We start from the raw sequence: 24,745 nt of genomic DNA, 5'->3' as shown, positions 1-24,745 counted from the left end.
GACTCACTTTAACTTGCAAAAAGAATAAAAAACAAAAATAAGATTTAAAAGAATATGAAGTACAATCCCAAATTTCTCAGATTATGCATGTATACTTATAGATGGTGGATATTGGTAATATTGAGCTGATGGAATTATGAGTTATTTTAATTTTCTTAATATTTGCTGAATTTTCCAGATTTTCTATAATTATTTTATTTTTATAATTAGGTAAAAATAATTAAAAGCAAAAATAAAGTTATCTGACACCTCCCACATGAGACATTTATTCCATCATTTTTATATTTTCTTTTATTATATTTTTGTTGAATCATTTATCTGCCAAATATTTGTACCAGTCACTTCTAAGTGTTGAGGCTGCAGCAGTGAATGAGACATACAAGGCCTGCTGTTGAGAAGCTTTAATTCTATTAAATGTTAAAAATCATATTAACTATAATTTATACAGAATTTATTTTGGTGTTGAATGTGAGTAGAGGTTGTTGCTGTTGAAGTGCCATTTAAGCTGAGTCTTAAGTAATAAATATATGCTACTTAAGGAACACATGATATTAGCATATATTGGGCCAAGTGTTTCATAAATTTTCTCATTTAATCATCCTGTTAAGCAGTTTGTCCATTATTACATGTCCAGTATGTGGGAAAGCAGGGATTCAAACCCAGATCAGTCTGTTTTCAGAGTCTGTTTTGTTCACTTTTGAATAGTACCTGAGCAGGTGCTCAAAAATATTTGTTGATAAAATACTTCATGAATATTCTTGTAGTTTTAGGTATATCTTCCAGGCCCATGTGTCCTAGAAAAAATGACAGAACAGGTAATCTTGAACTTTGATACCTTTAGGGCATGTACTGTAGCCTTTAAACATCCTTCTTTTGGTCAAATTGAGTTACTAAAGTTAACCCGTGATTTTGAGCTGCCCATTTTGCAATATTGTGGTATTTACTCTGTGAGCTAAAAGAAGGAAAATTGACTGCTATAATACATGTCTGGCTGGCTGGCTGGTTGTCTGATTAAAGAACTGAATCACGTCTCCCTGAGGCTCATGCTGTGAGATTAGTTGAGTTCTGTCTAGATTTCACCACGAGATTGTGAGATCCCAAAGAGCTTGTCTTTTGAATGTCCAGTTACCTAGCATAGGCACCTGGTGCAAATTAGACCCTATATAAATATTTATTGAATGCATGAATGAATTTTCTAATTTGATAGTTTAGAGGACTAAGTGACTGTAGGCTAAAAGTTGAGGGGAAAAAAGGTTATAATCTGGGAACAAAGTTGAGTCTCACTGTCCAGTACATCTTGAATTTCAGTGTGTAAGAGAGTTGCCAAAGGCTTAAATCAATTTTTGGGTCCAGGCTCCAAAGATTCTTTTCCAGAAGTGGGTCTGGGTAAGTACCCCAGGGAGTTCTGAGGCAAGTAGTGTAAGGACTTATAAGAAATGCTGTCTTTGGTCCTATTCCTACACATTACATTATTTTCACAAAAAAACAAGCTTACTACATGCTTTAAGGCTTGGAGAATGCTAGAGGACACTCTGTCAGCCACATATTAGCATTTGTTAGAAATTACTTTTTGTATTCTCTGCCTAGCGCCTGTGTTGCCTTCTTCTGTACATCTCTCTCTAAATGTTATTGCTTAGAGTTTAAGAAAAAGCAGACACATGAAAGTGGTTCTGTTGTTGGCAGAACAGTTGCTTATAATTTTACAGACCTCTTTTAAGTTGTTAATTTTAAGCATGATGTAATCATATAATTTACTTATGTTAAGTCACTAAGTGACTGAACTGAGACTAGATTCGTAGCTTTTGGTTTCTAATATGGCATTTAACCTACTGATCAGATTTTTTCCGTTGGGTTTATTAATAGGCATATCCTATTCCATTTTACTGATAGTAGCAAACTAATCAGTTTATTAAACCCACAACTATATGCTGCCTGAATTCTAGATCCAGAATTTTCAAGGCATTGTTTTTGTTGTGTCTTATCTTCCTCTTCTTATTTAAAAAGTTTTCTTTGTTTTAGATGATTTGATTTGTATATATGGCCTAGATTATTCATACAGTTCCCAGATTTTTAGTGTGCTTATTGATTGTTGCTTTTACTAAATTTGCAGATGGATTGAGCGATGAGAACAATGATGACCGTGTATTAAAATGCTGTCTTCAGTACCAAGAATTATTCCCTTGTTCTCTTGTTATTTTGTGCACGTGAGTTTCATTATCATTTTACTCTTTTTTTAAAAATAGTGACTTATATTAAAGAATTTTTAAAAATCATACTGTGTCCCCCATACCAAGATGAAAAACATACATACTTTTCTAAATCTGCCAGTAAGTATATTCAGTTATATCTCACATTCTTATAATGTGCAAGGTATAGAAGAATGAGATTTGAATCTCATGGTTTCATTTCAACTTAAGTTATTTGATATTTAGAAAACTTTTGAAAAAGCAGGGAAAGTCAATTTAACATCCCCAAAAAATAGAAATAAAAATCGGACATTTTTGGTCATGAGGCAGGAGAGTTAATTAACTAATTAATTAATTTGTGGAGAAGGGCTAAGTTTTGTTGCAGTTATATCCTTGATGCCTGTGATAGAGTTAGAGTTGGAATTTTGGATCTACCACTTAATCAGCTTTGTGTCCTTGGAAAGTTGCTTAATGTTTCCTCGTGTAAAATATAGGGAGGATAATAATACCTGCCTTTATAAGGTTATTGTGAGTATTTAGTCAGAAAAAATATATATATGACTTAGAAGAGTGCCTAGCACATAAAATTATCTCGAGTTTTTTCCTCCTCCTCCCTTCCTGATTCCATTCCTCCATTCCCAACTAATGTATTCATAACTTAGTTCTAAGGTAAAAGTATCATAATGTTAAGCAAAATTGTATTCATCATGTATGAGAAAAGGCTTTAAAGGAACTGATAAGAGCAATTTTAATTTGCAGTTTTAGTCTGAATTGTATTCACTGAAAAATGGGCTTTTTACAGTTTCATGATCATGCCTAAGTTCTCTGAAATGGAGTGATTATAGAAATGAATAGCCATAAGATTTTTCTTGTAAGGGGGCTTGGTCAATTATCGTTTTAGCTGTGTTCAAAGATAATGTTATTTTTTTATATTAAAGGAAATATTAGAGATTTCTATCTCTAGTTTCAAATTATTTTTTAATCTAGGACATAATATATCATGTTGGAGTTTGTTGAAGGCTGAAATAGAATTAGTAATATGTTTATCATTTTGAATTTGTGATAAACTAAAATTGAGAGATAATTTTTATATATTTGTTATTTTTTTAGTTCAACTTAGAATGAAAACTAAATTGGTGAGATTTTGTCAGTCCTCCATTATTTCTGCAGTCACTGTTTTGGAATTAACAGATGTAACAGTTTTTAGTGAAATGAAAATTTGTAGTCAGACTTTACTTTTAACTGATATCATCAGGCAAGCCTGTTTTTTATTTTTTCCTATAAAGTGTGATAATCATACTGTGTTAAGTCACACATACTTAATGTGAGGATACATTTATATTACCTAAATGGATGATGATTATAATAATTAATATTAATAACAACAGTGATTAGGGGAACCCTTCTATAAACACTATATACTATACCTCATTCTAAGTGCTTTACTCATATTTACAATCCTAAATATGGGCCAGGAACCCCCAGTTAATATCTCCAGTCCACATCTCTCTTCTAAAGTCTCGACTAGTATATTCATCTACTTATTTGATATCTCTGTTTGGATGTCTCATAGACATCTGGGACCTACCATCTCCAAAAATAAACTCCTGATGTTTCCTTCTAAACTGTTCTCCATCTGAATAAAAAGTGCCATCTTCCACCCATGTGCTAAAGCCAGAAACCTAGGAGTCATTTTTGATTCCTGCCTTTCCTTCGTAATCTATATCCAGTTAAATAGCAGGTCTTGTATGGTCTTCTTTTCTTTGTCTACTCTGCCACCATCCGATGTCAAGTGATGTTATTTTTCCTGTTCCTTTTCTGCTCTAAGACCCATTATGCTCTCTACTTCAATACTTACTTTCCATTTATTTTTCAAAAAGTAATAATGGTATTTTTAATTTTTAAAAAGTTTCGTTATGAAGAATTTCAACAACTTTCAAAATGAAGAAGAGTTAATAAACTCCTAAATACTCAGTTACAACAATGATCAAGATTCTACCATTCTTCTATTATCTATATTTCTGTCCCCCTATATGATTATTTTTATATAGTTCTTTTTATTTTAAGGGAAAATGTATAATATTAAAATGCCCAAATCTTAACTATACAGTGTTGACAGTGGATACCCTGGTGTAGCCCACATCTCTCTTGATACATAGAATATTTCCATTACCCCAAAAAATACTCTCATGCCCCTTTTGTGCTCTTTTCCTAGTTTCTTAAGGTGGACGCTTAGATCAATTTTTGAGACTGCTGTAAATTTCTCTTTAAGCACTGCTTTAGCTGCATTCCACAAATTTTGATATGTTGTGTTTTTATTTTCATTCAGTTTTATATATTTTATAATTTTCAGGAATTCCCTGGCAGTCCAGTGGTTAGGACTCAATGCTTTCACTGCCGGGGCCCTGGTTTGGATTCGCTCTCTGGTCGGGGAACTAAGATCCTGGAGCCATACGGCGTGGCCACAAAAAAAAAAAAATTATAATTTTCCTTATAATTTTGTTTTGACCCATAAGTTTTTTAGATATTTGTTACAATTAATTCCAAATATTTTCTTTTTTTTTTTTTTTTTTTTTTTTTTTGCGGTACACGGGCCTCTCACTGTTGTGGCCTCTCCCGTTGCGGAACACAACGCGCAGGCTCAGCGGCCATGGCTCACGGGGCCAGCTGCTCCGCGGCATGTGGGGTCTTCCCGGACCGGGGCACGAACCCGCGTCCCCTGCATCGGCAGGCGGACTCTCAACCACTGCACCACCAGGGAAGCCCTCCAGTTATCTTTTGTTATTGATTTGCTCTTTCATTCTGTTATGACTTGAGAACATAATTTATATGATTTCTATTCTTTTAAATTTGTTAAACTTTGTTTTATGACCAAGAATAAGGTCTAACTTGGTGAATATTTTATGTGCACTTAAGAAGAATGTATTCAGCTCTTGTGGGTAGAGTATTCCATAAATTTTAAATAGGTCAATTTTATTGATAGTGTTGTTCATGTCTTCTATAACCTTACTAATTATCTGTCTACTTGTTCTATGATTACTGAGAGAGGAGTATTGAAATTCCCAACTGTAATTGTGGATTTGTTTACTTCTCCTTTCTGTTCTCTTTGTTTTATTTCATGTATTATGAAGCTCTTTAGTCAGAGGCATACACATTTAGGATTGTCTTCTTGGTGAATTGACACCTTTGTCATTATACAATGTCTCACTTTGTTACTGATAATATTCCTGGTTCTGAAGTTTCCTTTGTTTAGTATTAATATTACTACTCCAGTTTTGTTTGCTTAATATTTATATTGTATATCTTTTTCATCCTTTTACTTTTAACCTATCTGTATCTTTATATTAAAGTATTTTGTGGATAGCATGTAGTTGGTACTTTTCTTTTTTTCCATTCTGACAATTTCTGTCTTTTTAATTGATGAGTTTCTACTATTCACAGTTAATTGGTTGGATCAGAATCTACCAGTTTGCTAATTATTTTCTATTTGTTCAGCTATTCTTTTCTTCCTTTTCCTTTTTTTTTGCTTGGATTAATTGTGCCATTTTATCTCCGTTATTGACTATACCTTTTTGAAAAAACTTTAATGGTTACTTCAGTGTTTATAATATACAGCTTTACTTGATCAAAGTCTACCTTTAAATAATATTATATTGCTTCATGTATATTGTAAGGATTTTAATATGTTTCATATTTCTCCCCGTCTGTTTTTGCTATCATTGTCATGTATATAACCTTTACAGAAACAATAAACACAATACTTTGCTAATATTTTTGCTTCAGCCATTTACCATCTAAAGCAATTAAAAATAAAGTGAATATTTTAATCTTGCATTCCATTTTTAGCACTCTTCATTTCTTTTTTTGGATCCAAGTTTCTGTCTGGTGTCAGATTTCTGGTCATATTCATTTTGCCCAAACAACTTTCTTTGACATGTTAAATCTGTTGGCAGAGAATTTTCTGGTTTTATTTGTCTGATAGTGTATTTATTTATTTATTTTTGAAAGATATTTTTACTAGATGTACAATTCTGGGTTGATTTTTTTTTTTTTTCTTCTGGTATTTTAAAGGTGTCACTCCATTTTCTTCTAGCTTGTTTGGTTTCTGATGAGAAGTCTGCTGTAAATGTTGTCTTTTTCCTCTGTGTGTAATGTGTCTTTTTTTCCCCTCTCATTGCTTTCAAGACTTTGTTTCTTGTTTTTTTAGCAGTTTGTTTTAGCAGTCTTTAGCAGTTATGGCCAGTTGTTTGTGTGTATGTTTGTGGTAGAGGAGAGGAAATTATCCTGCTTGATATTCTCTGAGCTTCTTGGATCTATGGTTTGGTGTTCATTTTTAGTTTTGGAAAATTCTCAGCCAAATATTTCTTCAGATATTTCTTCTGCCCCATTCCTTCTTTTCTCCTTCTGGTATTACAGAATTACATTGTAGTAGTCAGCAATCCATGATGACTCCAGTGATCCCTGCCTCTTAGTATTTTTTGTTTGTTTTTGTTTTTTCTTTTTCTTTTTTGGCTGCACTGCATTGTGAGATCTTACTTAGTTCCCTGACCAGGGATGGAACCCAGGCCCCCTACAGTGGAAGTGCAGAGTCCTAACCACTGGACTTCCAGGGAATTCCCTGTGCCTCTTAGTATTAATGCCCTTGTGTAGTCCTTTTCTACATTGTACCAGGATTGGTTGTCTGTGTGACAGATAGCATGCATCAGAAGCAATGGTGTGTCACTTCTTAGATTAGGTTATAAAAGACTGGGAATTCCTTCTTGGGCACTCTTGTTTCTTCCATCTCTCTTGGATCACTTGTTGTGGGGAAGCAAGTTCCATGCTGTGAGGAGCCCTGTGGAGAGGCCCACATGCTGAGAAACTGAAGCCTCCAGACAAAAACCAGTGAAGGGCTACTCCCTGCCTATAGCCACATGAATGAGCAGCAATTAAATCTTGAGATGACTGCAACCCCAGGCAATAGCACGCTTCACCTTTGTGAGATACCGTGAGCCAGAACCATTCAGTCAAGCTACTCTCAGATCCCTGACTCTTAGAAGCTGTGTGAGATAATAAATATTTTTTCAAGCTGCTAAATTTTGGGGATTAATTGTTACACAGCAGTAGACAACTAATACATGCATGTATATTGGACCATTTGATATTGTCCAACAGCTCTTATGTATTTTTTTAACCTTTTATTCTCTTTTTGTTTCAGTTTGGATAATTTCTTTTGACCTGTCTTAATGTATGTTGTTTCTTTCCTCACTTGTGTTGAGTCTGTTGAGGAGCCTGCTGAAGGCATTCTTCATTTCCATCTGGTTTTACATGCTATTCACCTTTTTCATTAGAGCCTCTAACAGATTAATCAAAATTATTTAAAATTTCCTATCAGATAGCTTCAACATCTGTGTCATGTCTGAGTCTGGTTCTGTTGATTGCTTTGTCTTTTGGCAGTATGTTGCTTTTTTTTCTGGGCAGAATTTATATGCAGATTTTAGGACTCACCTTCTCTGTGGTTTCCTCCCTTCTTCAGGTTCCGCCTTAACTTTATATATGCTCTGGCCAGTCCTGAACAGTGCCCTCTGACATTTCAAGCCATAAATGCTGTGGCTTTCTGTTGTAAGGCAGTGATGAATTAGGGAATACCCTCAGGCAAAAAGATAGAACATTGTAGCTCTTACCAGTGCAGCATCTGCTTCTTGAATGTAGATTCCCCTCCACCTTCTGCCTACATTTGATTGCCTTCTAGTGCCTTCAAATAGGGTTTTTTGGGGTTGTCTTTTTTTGTTGCTTTTGGTCCAGATTTTCTAATTCTTGTTGTGGGAGGGTTGGTTAGTCTGACCAAACTACTCTGCCATTAACAAAAGCTGGAAGCCTACTAGTTGCAAGAACAACAGTTTGGTAAACACAGATCTGATCATGTCATTTCCCCATTGAAGCCCTTAAATCTCTTTCCATTTATTAATGTTCTTGCCTTTCTCTGTAGCCACGTAAACTGGTCTCATGCACTATGCTCTAATCATACTGGCTCTTTCAGCAAATAGCAAATTCACATCACTTGTCTTATGCTCACTCTAAGGAAATTTATAATTGCTTACCCTGTGTAAATTATTTATCTTACTATGGCTCTCTGTGTTTATCTTGGGATGATCATATTCTTGTGTTCAAGTCCATCTCCCACGTACCGGGTATAACTTTGGACAAGTTACTTAACCTTTTTATACTTCGGTTTCTTTCTTTCTTTTTTTTTTTTGGCCATGCCACATGGCTTATGGGATCTTGGTTCCCCGACCAGGGATTGAACCCAGGCCCTCAGCAGTGAAAGCGTGGAGTCCTAACCAGTGGACCCCCAGGGACTTCCCATACACCTCAGTTTCTTATGTGTGAAATGGGGATAAAAATTAGTATCACTCCTACCTAAGAGGTTTCTTGTGAGAATTAAATGGATTGATATATATATATATAAAGTGCTTAGAACAGTGCCTGGTACCTGGGAAACATTCAGTATATAATAATAATAATTATTCTCAAAAGCTCAGATGATTTGATTCTAGTGTATATTTATTTATATTCTATATTAAAAAATTGTTATCGTTTCTTAATATATATGCTGAGAATCACCAACCTCTGATTAGATTCCATGTGTTTTTAGTTGCCATGTGATTTATCTTATAAAAAATAAAATATTTTTTCCTCCTAACCCAACCTTAGGGATGATAGAAATTTAAGAAACAAAGGCCTAATAAGTGGTGTGAAGTCACTCAGTAAAGAAGAATTGAGTGCAGAATTATTAAACTTATCTCTGAACACAGTTGTATGTCATCAGCCTTGTATATCTAAACAACAATTGAAAGCAGGTAGTATTCTTACTACAAATAATTAGAAATATATCATATTTTATGTACTAAGAATATTGATAACAGTTGGAATTAATAGTAAATTTTTATTTTGTACATTGAAAGTAACATTGTTTGGAGTATTTTCTGGCACAATGGTAGAGGTGAATGAATATTATAATGGTAATCCAAGAGAAAATATAACATTATTGCCTTCTACATATACTTTTACAAATTAATTTGAATTTTTGTCTGTACACTCACATACATGTTTATATATTTATAATCACTGTGTGCATCCTATTTTTTACCTCAGAGTATACCTTTTAAATTAATAGTAGCCACAGGAAATAATTCATTTGAGGTAGAGAGAAATTTTTAGTTTATTTTAAAAATTAGTTACATATTTATAACTTTCTATTAATACAGTAAAAACTCAGTAATAGAGAAACTTGAAGGACTCTAGTAATAATTTTTTTTTAATTTGAACAAATATTTAAGAAAGCTAAAGGCAATACTGTTTTATCTCTTTTTTTCCACCAGAATAATCTGTTCTATCGCTTGATATTTGTTGAAATATATTAAATCTTACATAATTTAAAAATACATCCCTCCATTTCCCTCTGTGGGAAAAATAATTATTGAAGTCTCTAAAAGCATATGTATATGCTTCATGTATTCATATATCACATGCTACTTATTTGACCTTTTTGGTAATAAAATTTCTTTTGTCATAATATTCAAAATGGCATTTAGAGGGAGTAACAGAATATTCTAGTATATGGTTTTTCAAGGGAAACATGCGTTTGGTTTGCCCATTATATTACTCTCATTTTAAATCCTTGGTTTGTATTTGTAGAGATGTGCCCCTTAATACATTGAATTTTGCCATAAAGAAATTGCAGTTGTTTGCAGGTGTCAAAGTAGTAATTATATTGAAATAATATCAATTAAAATAATCAAAACTTATTTTAGAAGGGGAAGGAATAAAAGTGGTTCAGTCAGAGCTTTTAGTCTTTTCAAAGCAATTTATTAAATGTGAGTTGCGATTGGAAGAATATATTATCTTTGGAAGAAAACACATTTTGATCCATAGTTCTTGGTTTTCTATTATAAATAGATGCAAAGCATTATTTTAATTTTTACTTTTTTTGAAAATAATAAAATTTAAACTTTGGTTAAAATATCACACACATTTCTCAAATTTCTATTTTAGTAAAAACATTTTGTCTCCTTTTGTCAAAAGGTAAAGCTTTTGCTAATGTGATATATTTATGTTGAGTCTAAAACAACTATACTAGAAATAAATGTTTCTAAATACTGTTTTATTTTTATTTTAAAAATTATTTATTTATTTATTTTGGCTGTGCCGCATGGCTTGCGGGAGTTTCTCAACCACGGATTGAACCCCGGCCACGGCAAGTGAAAGCCTGGAATACTAACTGCTAGGCCACCAGGGAACTCCCATGAATACTGTTTCAAAAATAAAGTATTCATTTGTTTTTAGGATCAAACACTAATTATATCCATTAAATGTTTATTATTTATGGCCAAATACTAATTATATATGTAAAATATTTACTATTAGTGTCCTAAATAAAGCCTGTAACTATTTGTTTTAAAGAAGCAACACCTTTAGAGAAGAGCTGTGAGGAGGAATCTACAAACTCTGGACTGTGCATTCCACTTGAAAGCATTGTATCTGATCTTGAAAAATCTCTTGGAACAGCTTTATCTTCAATATTAGAAACAGAAATGAAAATTGCTTTTGGAAACCTTTGGATGGAGGTGATTATTTCAACTCTTAGTTGAAAATTTCCTTTTTATTGCTGAAGATTTATTACCTTATTTTAAGAAATATTACTTATATAAGATGTGTAAGCTTTATTGTAATAATCTACATCACATTATATTTTTTTCTTGAAGTTTTTGGAATAACTCTTTGAACGCTAAGTGTTGGGCATTTCCTAAAGATTAGGACTCTATTTTATCATTCATTTATTTTGAATTTTTATAGAGCAGGTTCTTATTAGTTACCTATTTTATACATATTAGTGTATACATGTCAATCCCAATCTCCCAATTCATACTACCACCATCACCCCCACCCCCCCTTCCCCCCTTGGTGTCCATATGTTTGTTCTCTACATCTTATCATTCATTTTTTTCAGTGAACAAATATTTATTGTGTGTCTACAGCGTATCAGACACATTGCCTCCATGGAGCTTAAATTGAATTCAGAAAACCTCTCATTTTAAGTTTATTTGAGTCAAAATGTCTAGTATAGGGAATTGCCTTAGCAATATGTTTTCAGAAAGAGAAGTTAAATGTTAGCTTATGTCATGTAAATATGAGAATCAGAGTATAAATTTGATATTAGTAAAATATTTTGAATTTTCTTTAGATTCACATCTTTTCTGCAATCAGTAAAACACTACATTTGGCAATAGTGGCCTTCTTAGTTTAATGTTTGTTTGCTATTCACATTTATCATTAGGAGAAACTTTGTTTCCCATCAGTTGTATCTCTTCCAGATATTCAGTGAGGTTCTAATATTTGCCAATGTGGCTTGATTATATTATCAAGTCTTGAACCAAGATGATGAAGAATGATCAGATTCTTCTAGGAAGGTTGACGTAAATTAGATTTCATAACAGAGTCTAGGAAAGTCATTGCATATGAACGGTTCAAAAAAGGATGTGCTGACATCTTGTAGTACTAAATGATCAATCTTCTTTGTAAACATGTCTTTACAAGAGTGTAGCAAGTGTCAATTATAGTTGGCAATTTTTTTCTATATAGATTATTTTCTCTAGTTTTATGAAATAGATTGATTTCCTCATAGAAGTGACCATGTTGAAAAGTAGATCGACAACTTTTGCTGATTAGAACTATGCTTCTTTTGATTAGAACAGTGTTTTTGCACACATAGTTTCTGAAGCTGTAAGGATTAATACTAATATGAATTTTACAAAAGCAATTTGCAGTGGAATTAGCATTTTAAGATTGTGATTGGCGTTTAATAAAACATCTTTTAGTTTTAAAAGAATTCAACTATGTTTTGCCTGGAAATATATGTAGGAATTCCTAAATAGGTACTTTTAAATAATAGGAATAATAAATAAATCAATGATGCTATTTTTTTCTAGGTGCTGTACTTGAAACCACCATGGACTCTAATACATTTATTACAGTGCTTTAGAAAACATTGGTTGGCTGTATTTGGATTAGTTGTGGAAAAGAACTTGCTTTTAACTGTTGAGAGCCTATATGAAAATCTCTCTAAAGGTTTGAATCTTTTATCTTGTCTTTGGAAGTGTTGTATTAAAGTCAGACTAATAGATATACTCCATGGAATGTGAAGATGAATTAATAAGAGATTTGTCAATTAGTTCTTAACCATTTATACTTCTAATTTCTTAAGGAAATTTATGGCAGCTGGATGCAGTTCCTAGAGCTTGTAACTGTTAATTGTATCATTGTTGATGTTCCTGGATATTGTGAATATATAATTTTTAATAATGTTTGAAAACTTTTAAAAGTTTATTTAGGTATGCAAATAGAATTATGTGGATTTTTTTTCATTTCTCATCGTGTTTAACACACAAACTTTTTTCTTTTTTTTTTTTTTTTTTTTTTGCAGTACGCGGGCCTGTCACTGCTGTGGCCTCTCCCATTGCAGTGCACAGGCTCCGGATGCGCAGGCTCAGCGGCCATGGCTCATGGGCCTAGCCGCTCCGTGGCATGTGGGATCTTCCCGGATCAGGGCACGAACCCGTGTCCCCTGCATCGGCAGGCGGACTCTCAACCACTGCGCCACCAGGGAAGCCCAACACACAAACTTTGACTACATTTCATGTACTAATTTAAAAAATAGTTTATCAAGGTTTCTATTTAAAATACATGGATAAGGAATAGGAAACGTTTGGCTTTGGTGCAGAGTGAATTTTAGAACCAAGACAAGACTAAAATCAACCACTTAGTTGGTAGTTTTAAAACTATGTTGCACAGAACCTTCTTGAAGTGCCTCTGGAGTTGCCACAGATTGGAGGTGGAAAGGTTGATGGGGAGCCTGATAATAGCGAGCCTTTGGCCCTCAACCTCAACTTTAGCCATTCATCTTTCTTTTGTTTGTTTATATATAGAGATTCCATGTATGATTAAAAAAGATTTTCTGCTAAGAAGCAAAAGATGCGAAAAGCCCTGGTCTAATGTTATTAAAGTCTGTGTTTTACTGATATGATTAAGGAAATAAGACTTGAGAGGGTAAGTGATTTGTCCAAAGTGAACAACTAGATTTGTCTTGCTATACCTTTAAAAAGCAAAGTATAACCATTGTTAGGATGTTCAGTTGGTTCTTGACTGTTCTTAAACTTCTAACATGAAGTGATCTATTTTGTTTATTATTATATGTATTAGTTATATCCTGTCTACTTTTAAAAAAATAACTGGGTATATGTGAGCCTTTACATGACCACCTGAGTACAGGAGGTTTTAAGTTAGGCTTTAAGGTACAAGAGCCAGGTAATGAAGAATAAGAAAGATAGTTTTACTATAAAGCATGTGAAAATAATTGAACACCCTTGAAGACAGATTTTGACACTAAGCTTCCTGGAAACTAAGATAAAACAAAAACATTCTATGGAGGGGTATGCCAGTTCTCTCTCTCTCCTCAAGTATAAACTCTTTGAAAACGTTTTACATCTTTAAAAACTTCCCCAGGGAATTTAAAGTGCCTAGTCAATACCTTATGACTTATATATGGAATAAGTCATAAGATGTAAGTCAATACCTTATGACTTATATATGAATATCTATTTTTAAAAGCTACTGATTTTTTTAAAAAAGACACACTTTCCAGGCATTGATCTTTAACTATGGAAAATATTTATTGGGATATTATTATATAAGGAATATATATATATGGAATGACATACTGGACATGTCTCCAAAGCAGTTTTACAAGATATATAGAGACATTGTCCATATCTTTTACTAGGGGCATAATTTAGTTGGTTCTATCAAAAGAGAAAGTCCATAGGGTTTCCCTGGTGGCGCAGTGGTTGAGAGTCCGCCTGCCGATGCAGGGGACACGGGTTCATGCCCCGGTCCGGGAAGATCCCACATGCCATGGAGCGGCTGGGCCCGTGATCCATGGCCGCTGGACCTGCGCGTCTGGATCCTGTGCTCTGCAACGGGAGAGGCCACAACAGTGAGAGGCCCGCATACTGAAAAAAAAAAAAAAAGTCCATAAATCATCTTGAACAAGATTTTCAAAAATGGGATCTTGAACAAGATTTTCAAAAATGGGATATCTAGTTGCCATGTTCCATTTGTCCGTTTTTCCAGGGCTGGGCACTGTTTTGCTCTTACACACAGCTTAGAGGTAGTAGTCAGCAGCTCTAACTATTTCTTTCTAGTAACAAGAAAACTGAAGAGACAATGACTGCTCCTTTTGCTAAAAACTCATTTTGAGGATTATTGTGTGCATAATTTATTGATCCTTGATCTGAAAGAATCTGATGCCTAATATTTACTGACTTGTGAAGAACACATAATAGAATTATAAAAATGCCTTCTGCTCTAAAATAATTTTGAATTAGAAAAACTCACAGTTCATGATTTTGTTTATAATCTTTTAATAGTATCCTCAGCTGTTGAATTATACATGTGTTTAACTACAGTATACCAAGCGTGTATCTTTAGATCAATTTGTAGAAATTTGTGTAGAAGATGAGTAGTAGCTTTTTCTGACTTTGTAGTCCCTATTAACTTTAACCTAAATAATTATTGATCTTATATAAGCATTATTTCAACTATATAGATTTTATGTTGTGTCTAGGTACTGAATTGATCATTGTTATTATACTTTTGCCCATAATCTTAGTAAAGAATTCTTGTAAGACAGAAATCAAATGATTAATTCAAGGATATAAGCCTTACCAAACATAGCCTACACTGGAGAAGCACCCTTAAGAGAAGTTGTGCCCAATTTCTTTTTCTGAGGAGATTTACCTACGTTCTGTCTTCTGTAGCATCTCTCATCTCTTCTTTTCCCACAGGAATTTAAACTAGTCATTGATTTAAAAAATAACTAGGGGCTTCCCTGGTGGCACAGTGGTTGAGAGTCCGCCTGCCAATGCAGGGGACACAAGTTCGTGCCCCGGTCCGGGAAGATCCCACATGCCGTGGAGCGGCTGGGCCCGTGAGCCATGGCCGCTGAGCCTGCGTGTCCGGAACCTGTGCTCCGCAGCGGGAGGGGCCACAACAGTGAGAGGCCTGCGTACCACAAAAAAAAAAATAAAATAAAATAACTAGAAGTGTTTTGTAAGGAGATAGACTGGTTGTTTGCTTGATAAAAGGGAAGCCAGAAGCTTGGCTATAACCATCACATTAGATTAGAATTTCTGAATTTGTGTAATTAATTATGAAAATCTATTTTTTATTTTCACTTAACCTTTCAATATTTCACAAGCAAATACTTGTTGTGTAAGTTATACAGAGAAACTCTTTATTTTTTTTAACTCACAGTGCCAGTGAAAAACCATGCCAGTGTTTCAGACTATAACAGAATTTCTGAAGCTGTGAGCATTAAAAGAAAACAAAACAAACACATTGTAGCATGGTTATTTTAAATGCCTTCAAAATCTATTATGTAGTATTCTGTCTTAATAATAGAAATAGTTTTTTTTCTGTTCTGAATTTTGGTGACATTAGAAAGTTATTCAACTTCATTGTTCATAACTTTTTGAATCTGAAATTATTGACACCACTTCTTCCAATTGGTTTGAGAACTTAATGCAGGCGATTTTAGTTCCTTGAGAAAAAATTGTTATATCTTTAAATTATTACTTGTAGATTAACTCACTTTGCTAATTTATGGGGGAAAAAAATTCTACTAGCATCTCTTGCCCACAGCTCACTGTTACCCAAATTGCTTACTTTTCGCTGAGGTTATATTGTGTCCAGAGAGAACACATTTTCAATAAATCTAGTATTACCTTTCAAAGTTTGAAGGTAAATCACTACATGATAACTGAGTTGATTATGAAAGGTTCTGCATATAATTTAAGTGCTTACCGCCAAAATGTGACTCTCTGATACCTCAACAGTAATATGTATACAAACAACCTCAATTTTGAAAATCTGTGGTTTAACTCGTTTGGTGGTTATCTCTTTTCTGAAGAGTTTAATGTTCTTTCATTTTCTTTTACTTTTTTTAAATTGAGGTATAGTTGATTTACAACGTTGTGTTAGTTTCTGGTGTATAGCGGAGTGATTCAGTTATATATATATATGCATATTCTTTTTCATATTCTTTTCCATTATGGTTTATTAAAGGGTATTGAATATAGTTCCCTGTGCTATACAGTAGGACCTGTTGTTTGTCTATTTTATATATAGTATGTTGCACATTTTACTTTTACTTTGAAGTTGACCTTGTTGAGGGACATTCTGGAATCTGAATATAGTCTCGGTATCCAGGACCCACAAGGATAGCAAAATTCTCAATGCTCAGGTCCCTTATATAAAATGGTATAGTATTTGTGTATAACCGACACACATTCTCCTGTATACTTTAAATCATCTCTAGATTATTTGTAATACCTAATACAATGTAAATGCTATGTAAATAGGTGTCAGTGCACAGCAAATTCAGGTTTCACTTTTTGGAACTTGATGGAACTTTGTTGCCAAATATTTTCGATCCATGGTTGATTGAATCTATAGATATGGAACTGGTGGATATGGAGGGAAGGCTGTACAGAATACCAGAATGAACCCCAAGAACTTTGTCTAAAACTAAGTCTAATTGTTGCTTTTTACACAAGAGAGATAAATTAGGAGTAGCCTATAGGTGTAAATGCATACGCTTCTTAAATTTCATAATTATTATTACATTGGTTTTCCAAAAACATTTTTGTGTTGTATACTCATTCTTACATATTTTTTCCTTCTTAATTTTCTGTTACCAGCTAACAATGCAGTGGATTTTACAACAGTGAAATTGCTGCTTCAGGATTCTAAAAGTTTGCTACATGCTTTCAGTACAAGGTCAAATTATGATGGTATTCTTCCACAGGCCTTTGCTCAAGTAAACAAACTACTCCAAACATTTATAGAGGTAAGATACCTTTGGAATGCCACTTAGAGTAGCTAATCACATGCGTTCTAAAAATGTATTGGGCAGACAGCAGTAGGTAAAAGATTTTAACTTATTCTAACATACTAAAAGTAAATATTAAGTGAATTGAATGGCGAGTAAGCAATCCTTATTACAAGTTATAAAACACATCCTCTTGTGGAAGCAGTGTCACAGCAGTTGTTGGGATTTTATGTTATTTCATTTATGAATAGAAGAAAGCTATGCATTGTTGCTGACTACTCATTTTTCAGTGCTCCTGACCAGTGGATCACAACATGCATCAAGATACTTTGGAAATTTTTTAAACATTCAGATGCCAAGGCCCTCTCAAATTTTACTGAATAAAACTTCTGGCAGTGGTACCCAGTAATGTTTTTGTTCTTGTTTCATGTTTTATTTTGAAATAGTTTCAAACTTACAAAAAAATTACGAGAGTAATATAAAGAATTCTCATATATATCCTTTACCCTGATTTCCCAATGTTAATATTTTATCACATTTGCTTTATTGTTTTCCCTATCTACCTGTCTACTTATCTAACCAAAATATTTTTTCTGAACTGTTTTAAGAGTATGATGCAGATATCATTCTCCTTTACCCCTAAATATTTCCATATATTTATATCCTAAAGAATAAGGGTATGTTATGTAACTAGTATAATTAATCAGAAAATTAATATTGACATAATTATCTAACCTGCAGACCCTATTCAAACTTGCCAATCGACCTACCAATTTTTTAACAAGTCTCCTCATGTGAGTCTTACGCAGTCCACCTAGCACTGATGGCCTTTTTGCCCCTTTAAAATAACTATGGGAGTTTTGTCCCTGGTAATACTGTATTTCTACAGTCTCGTAATTTCAAATCTAGAAAATTCTGGATAGCTTATATGCCTGAAATTGCTCAAAAAACTCAGCATCACAATTACTAGGTAAGCTATTAATGGTACTTTCATCTAGTATGTATATATCATATTCTTTTTTTCTTTGAGTTATTGGCCAGGTTTTTCTCAATGATTTTTTCTGGTAACATAGGTCCCACTACTTATGAAGTAATGAAAGGATTAGATGATATTATACTTAGTCATAGTTGGTGAGGAAAGAACTTACTTGCTTAAGAGAGTATCTTACAGAGTGAAAAAGCATCTTTTTGATAAACTCATAGGAGATATATGATAATTCTTGAGGAAATAGTTGATTTAAGGGGTGAATGATCTTTTGGTTTAAGATGACCAAAACATCGGTAATTATATTTTTCTATGGCAAGTGTGACTTTTAGAACCTTTAGTAGGGAAGAATGGACCTGGAAATGTAGGAGTTGCAGCTTGAGTACTGTACTTGAACTGTGTAGGGGAAAATACATTATCCTTTTCCCTCACAGAACTGAGCCCTGAACCCCATCTTTACTGAAACAGACATGGTGAACAAGATGAAAAGTTCACGATACTCACAGGCTTAGCAGTTTTTGAATTAAAATTATTGAGAATAAAAAAAATTAGGATTGACTGAGATAAAAATGTTAATGAATATCAAGATTCTTTCATCAATTGGAAACCTAGCAATGGGAGTTACTATGAAAATGTGATGTTAAAATTTAGTGTTGTTTATCACATAATGGTATGCCTAAGATATATTGCCTCCTTTTAAAAATATTGAATTATTACTTAGTAAGTTATTTCTTCTTGGATCCTGATTTTCCAGTTGTCACATTGGTAAGCTTCAAGAAGGCAAGTGGCAAAGAATCTAGTATCCTCATTAGTGCATTTCCCTCAACACTCGGCATTAGTCTGATTGCTTGAAACAACCTGTGTTGTTTCCACAGTTAGAGCTCTCAAGTGTTGCTTTATTTTCATGTTTGAAACAATTCATTGTCCCAAGTCAGCCAGGAACATTGTGATTTAGCTTGGGCTTTTAAAATACACTTTCAATAGGGTTTTGTTTTGTAGAATACATTAGATTTGATATATGACCTGAATACTTAGTCATGTGTCACTAACATGAGCAACAACAACAAGTAGATTACCTCCAGGAATAGAGTATCTAAATATAGTAACTATAAAAAAAAATTCCCCCTATCTGAATTTACCAAGTGTAGAAAATCTGGAAAAGAGAAATATTAATTATTTGTTTGCTTCTGAGAAACAAAAATGGGAAGTTAAGTAGCATCATTTTCCAGATTTTTGTATAGATGGGGTGGAGAAAAGGATATATATTTTTTTCTTTTATAAGCCTTTTAACCACCATAAAAAAAAAAGACTTGCTCTTCCAGGAGACAGAATAATTAAAATAAGTCTTGTTAATAAACTTTAGGCTTGTGTGCCTCAGACTTCCCATGCTGACTAGTTGTGTTTTTACCTTCTGGTTATTTAACCTCTCTGAGCCTTAATCCTTTCTTTTGTAAAAAGAGTATAATAATCTCTGCTTCAGACCTTTCATGACAAATAAATTAATATTTGTAGAGCACTTAGTGCCTAGCACATAGTCAGTGCTATATAAGTGTTTGAAAAAGCAATCCATTTGCATAGTTGTATACACTACTGTTTGACAGCTGAGGAAAAGCACTATGTGGTGAGTAAACACATTTATTTCAGAACAAAATACATCTTTCCATTCATGTGTATTTATTAGGTTCATAATTAATGTAAACAGGCAATTTTCTTCCTGTCTCAAAAGAAATAAAAGGGAAATATTCTCTTTATAGTTGGAGAGAGATTATAACCCCATTCATAGACTACTGAAGGTCAAATTCTGTTCATGCCTCTTAGCATCTGTGTGACCTTGCATGAGTTACTTATCCTTTCTGTGCCTCAGTTATAAAATATAGATAATCACAGATGTAATTGTGATGGTTAACTTTCTATCTATATATAAAGTTCTAAGAAAATTATAAGTAAAGTTCTTAGAAAATTCTTGTACATGAGAAATGCTAAATAAATATTAACTGTTACAGTTTTGGAAATTTCCTTTCTTTTTAACTTGATAAACATGAAACTAATAAACCATGAATAATCCATGAAGCTAACCTTTGAAATCATACTTTTATCAACAAAGGAAACCTAGAGATTTTATTTAAGTTCACAAAGAAGTTATAGTAGTGCCAAGTCAAAAAACCCAAGTTAAAATCATAGTTAAAACTTTTTTTCCATTCTATCAGATATATTTTTCACCTAAGTTAATATTTTCCCCCAAGGTGATATTTTTAAAAAATCACTTGAACCAGTAGTATCACTCTTTTACCCTGCTTAAAAATATGCTCAGATCTATTCTTAAATACTTTTAATTGGTCATGCTATTTACTGTACCATCTCCTTCCATCAACTACCAAACTTCTTAAAAGAGCAGTCTATAACAGTTGTTTCCATTTCTTTGCTCACTTATTTCTTCATCCCTTACAAGTAGAATTCTACTTCTATACTCTGTAATAAATAGATTGGAAATATTGTTTGATATAAATGGAAAAGGAAATTTTTTTTTAGCTCTGATGCTATTCTGGGAATATTCTATACATAATCAAGGACAAAGAATAATCAGCACTTCCCAGAAAGCTAGAACATTTGTAAGCAACAATTAGCATTCTTTTTCTCTCACTTACTAGTGAAGGATTAGCTGCATATTATGTAATTCTTATTTCCCCAGGTCAAGGCAAAACTTAAGCAAAATCCTTCAAAAAATACAGCGGGTAAAAGGCAAGAAGATAATTCTTTGATGAAATCTAATAACCAAGAAATCACCATTTCCTCAGGTTCTCATCTTCCCCAACCCAACAGGCATCAAGAGATCTGGTCTATCCTAGAGAATGTTTGGATTACAATATATCAAAACAGGTACTAAATTTCCAAGAATTTTTGAGTTTTAGGGTTTTCCATCATTACTCTTATTCATTAAATAGTTAGTGTTTGGGTTGTGAGTTTAACAATATAGTTTGTACTAGATTATCTTAAGGGGGCCTTTTGTCAAATTTGTACCCTTAGAAACAGTGATGCTTAACTAGGGGTGCGCATCACAATTATCTGGAGAGTTTAAAAAATATATATGCCTAGGTTCTAAGAAGTGCTGATTCAGTAGGACTTAAGTGAAGCCGAACTAGTGCTTCTCTCCAGGTGATTCAGATGTGAAACCTTGATGAGAATCATTGCCTATATATGTCAAAACCAATGAATAGTCACCAAGATTAGCTAAACGAATTAGCAGGATACAAAGCCTTAATCAGATTTAAAATAATGTAAAGAAAACATCAGTCTGGATAAGGGAAAATTCATGTAAAATTTTTTTAAAAGAAAGATAAATACTTTTACTTAAAACGGAGAAATACTTTTATTTCATACACATGAAGTATTATGGTCTTGGTAAAATGAAAAGATAGAGACCATTTGTGAGTAGTCTTTAAATAGGCTGCTGCTAGAGTAACTTAAAAAATTATTGAAAACAACTGGTTTTAAAGTAGGCCGACGCTCCCTTCCATACTTTTCCCCAAGCCTATAGTCTTTATATAATTAATATGTTAATCTTACTACGTGCTTTGTGGTATGATTTTGTCTCGAGGGCCCAGTTTGTTGTTTTGGATTAAGATCATTTATCTGTTCGAGTTGTCTACAAGAGCAGCAAAGTAACATTAGCACTCCACTTAAACATCTATTCTCAATCGGTCATAGATTTGGGACCCATTTTTAGTCCTTGACAACAATTAAAAATCTTTTTCAAACAAATATATAGTCTGTTATCCTAAAGAAATAACGATATCTGACATGTGAGGTAAAGAAAACATTTAAAATTTTGTATTTTCATATAAAGCAAAGGTTTTGATTTGTCCAGTCTTAATGTATTTTTAATGTTGTGGCTTATCAGATATTTTTGTTAGCCGAAAGTTGTATATGCCAGAAATGATCACTTTAAAAATAAAGTAGTTTAAAACAATATCTAAGATATTTTAATGTTCCTTTCATTTAGAAAACATTTGAGTACTTTATGTACCTTAGAACTGACCTATAATATACATACAATTTGTGTTGGATGTTACAGAGTTCTTGGTAATTTCTGGATAATAGACTTACATTATAGTACTTCAGTAAGTGGAAAATGCTTATATTATTTTATCAGTATATAGTTTTTAAAGCCTACTTTATTGTTTCCCATGCCTGGTTGTGTACCAGAGTCACTGTAGAACTTCTCAACATATTCATGTTTGAGCCTTTCACATAGAGATGGTCATGTGAAGATCTGGTAGGCCCTATGCACAATTTTTATAAAATAAAAAAAATAATTTTTATAAAGCTATTATTAGAGCACCTATGCACAACCTTAAAGAGGTTGGGGTTAGCAGATGTAAGCTTTTATATATAGAATGGATAAACAACAGAGTCCTGTGATATAGCACAGAGATCTATATTCAATATCCTATGATAAACCATAATGGAAAAGTGTATAAAAAAAGAATGTACATATATGTATAACTGAATCACTGCTGTACAGCAGAAATTAACACAACATTGTAAATCAACTATACTTCAATAAAAAATATTGAAAAATAAAATAAAATAACAGAAATCTATTCACTCAGTTCTGGAGGCTAGAAAGTCTGAAATCCAGGTGTCTGCAGAGTTGGTTCTTTTAGGAGGTTCTGAGGGAGAATCTATTCCATGACTGTCTCCTAGCTTCTAGTAGCTGCCAGCAGTATTTGTAGATATATCATCCCACTCTCTGCCTTTGTCTTCACATAGGGTAGTGCCCACCCTAATCCAGAATGACCTCATTTTAACTTAACTAATTATAAAGATCCTATTTTAAATAAGGCCACATTGAGGTTGTGGGTGAACATGAATTTTGGGGGGACACTGTTCAGCCCATACAGTATATGTTTTGATTTTTTATATGGTTGTTATTATTTGAGTACATTTTGTATACCTTAATTTTTCTGTTTCATAGATGGCATAAGCATCATTTTAATAGTTGTTTGGTCTTTCATCAGGTGGCTAATTTACTATTTATTAACACTTTTTTTATTGTTGAACATTTAGGTGATTACTAATTGTTACCCAGTTATGAATAATTATTAATATGTGATAGATTTCTAAAATTGGAATTACCAGAGTAAAGTGTATGAACACTTATAACATCCAGTTTCAGCAAACTCTAAATCTGATGTCTGATTTTTTTTCTTCATCCTTATGTACAGGAGTACTGTCAGTACTTACGTACTGACTTGAATATAAATTGATATTATTACTTCCCTTCCATCTCTTATGGTCTCTTAGAGTGAAACATTATTCACATAGCTTTTACAGTATTACTTTAGATTAGACCTGTATAGTTGTTGATCCATATCTTTTGCATGAATGGTAGCCTGGACATTCACAAGTTAGTCTTTTATTTCTAATTTAAATAGATTAGCATTATGAGAGAGGAGTTTTAAATATTACCTAATTTTATACACTAGAAATCGAAAAACTTGAATTACACTAAATACGCATGTGTACCTACGAGCATTTTTTTCTCTATTTTAGCATGGATGTGTTTCAAAGATTGGGCTCAAATTCAGCTCTGATGTCTTCAAAAATAGCATCATTTGAAGAAGCATTTGTATATCTTCAAAAGTTAATGGAAGCTGTTAAGGTTATTCTTGAAGGAATTCAGAGGTAAATACTAACTAATTTTAAAGTTTATTACTTTCATCTTTCTTTTAGGTTTATCAGCTTTTTCAGAGTTGCTGGGAGTCTTCCAGCAAGTTTTATAAACTAACGGCTTTTAGATTTAACTTCTTTCCCTCCCTTGCAAAGAATCCCTGTTTCTAATTTGGACCACACGAATGTTTCCACTTTTTTCCTTTCTAGGAAAAAATAGACCAGATTATAAGCTTCATAAGGAACTTTATTTTCTTTATTGCATAACTATAGCTACAAGAACAGTGCCTGACACATAATGGGCACTCAGTAATTACTTGTTGAATGAAAAATATGTGTTAAGGTAATTATCACTGCCCTTTAAAAACAAATATATGTTAATGTTTGTAAACATGATTGATTTCATCCAATCCAGTCTCACAGTACCACAAACTGAAAAAGTTTGAGAAGCAACCTAGTTTTATGATGCTTTGAGACTTAATACATACGTGATTATTTTAAATATTTGTGACGTATATAGAAAACATAGTTCCAGAAAGGTATAGAATGGACCATACATACCACCTGTGTCGTGTGAAGTCAGATGTTTTCTTTTGTGGCACTGAAGAAGAATACTAAACTTAATCTTGCAATTTTTTTCTTTATATTCCAAAGTTGCTTGACCTGAATTGGCATGCAGCTTGCTGACAGAAGAATACTGTTCTTTATAAATTAAAAAAACAAAATCAAAACTGATTTAATTTTAGCATGTCCAAGTTTTAAAAACTTGGATTTTTGAAACAATAGCAGCTTTTGGTTTTGTTTTCATTTCTCTTTACGGGTTTTTGGAAACTTCATCTCGTTAATGTACAAAGCATTTGTACCTCTTTTTGGATCACTTGGCTAATATGATTCTTAGAATAAAAAATTACCAAAGCTTTTTGCCACTCTTAAGTTACTAATGAATTGAAGATGTAACAGATCCCAAGACAAGTATCA

At 33.1% G+C, this 24,745-nt stretch overlaps 1 protein-coding gene across 4 annotated transcripts in view; it reads left to right on the top strand.

Moving 5' to 3' along the window:
• Window positions 1–24,745, top strand: part of SWT1 (SWT1 RNA endoribonuclease homolog) — a 95,381-nt gene that overhangs the window by 23,411 nt on the left and 47,225 nt on the right. For all 4 annotated transcript variants that reach the window (XM_060131630.1, XM_060131603.1, XM_060131620.1 and 1 more), the window contains 7 exons: window positions 2,111–2,204; window positions 8,880–9,025; window positions 10,629–10,792; window positions 12,155–12,293; window positions 16,982–17,130; window positions 20,787–20,974; window positions 23,651–23,782. In XM_060131630.1, coding sequence (XP_059987613.1) covers window positions 2,111–2,204; window positions 8,880–9,025; window positions 10,629–10,792; window positions 12,155–12,293; window positions 16,982–17,130; window positions 20,787–20,974; window positions 23,651–23,782 — 1,012 coding nt within the window. The remainder of the gene's footprint in view (window positions 1–2,110; window positions 2,205–8,879; window positions 9,026–10,628; window positions 10,793–12,154; window positions 12,294–16,981; window positions 17,131–20,786; window positions 20,975–23,650; window positions 23,783–24,745) is intronic.

The sequence above is a fragment of the Lagenorhynchus albirostris genome, chromosome 2 (genome assembly GCF_949774975.1).
Source record: "Lagenorhynchus albirostris chromosome 2, mLagAlb1.1, whole genome shotgun sequence".
In the NCBI taxonomy this organism is placed as follows: domain Eukaryota; kingdom Metazoa; phylum Chordata; class Mammalia; order Artiodactyla; family Delphinidae; genus Lagenorhynchus; species Lagenorhynchus albirostris.
The sequence above is the reverse complement of the archived record's forward strand: the minus strand, read 5'-3'. Positions and strand labels throughout refer to the sequence as shown.